General features: G+C 62.8%; 1 protein-coding gene across 1 annotated transcript; it reads left to right on the forward strand.

Moving 5' to 3' along the window:
- Nucleotides 1-3: 3 nt before the first annotated feature.
- Nucleotides 4-235, forward strand: LOC109279751 (tubulin alpha chain-like; the record flags this gene model as incomplete). Its single annotated transcript, XM_019474622.1, has 1 exon — nt 4-235. A coding segment is annotated over one exon (232 nt), but the record flags the coding sequence as incomplete, so codon positions are not given.
- Nucleotides 236-239: the final 4 nt, after the last annotated feature.

A 239-nucleotide genomic window follows, 5' to 3' on the forward strand; every position in this document is an offset into this window, starting at 1 on the left:
CAGATCGTGTCCTCCATCACGGCCTCCCTGCGCTTCGATGGGGCCCTGAATGTTGACCTGACGGAGTTCCAGACCAACCTGGTGCCGTACCCCCGCATCCACTTCCCGCTGGCCACCTATGCCCCTGTCATCTCGGCCGAGAAGGCTTACCACGAGCAGCTGACGGTGGCAGAGATCACCAACGCCTGCTTCGAGCCGGCCAACCAGATGGTGAAATGCGACCCGCGGCACGGCAAGTA

This window comes from Aptenodytes forsteri, unplaced genomic scaffold (genome assembly GCF_000699145.1).
Source record: "Aptenodytes forsteri isolate BGI_AS27 unplaced genomic scaffold, ASM69914v1 C12745298, whole genome shotgun sequence".
Lineage (NCBI taxonomy): Eukaryota > Metazoa > Chordata > Aves > Sphenisciformes > Spheniscidae > Aptenodytes > Aptenodytes forsteri.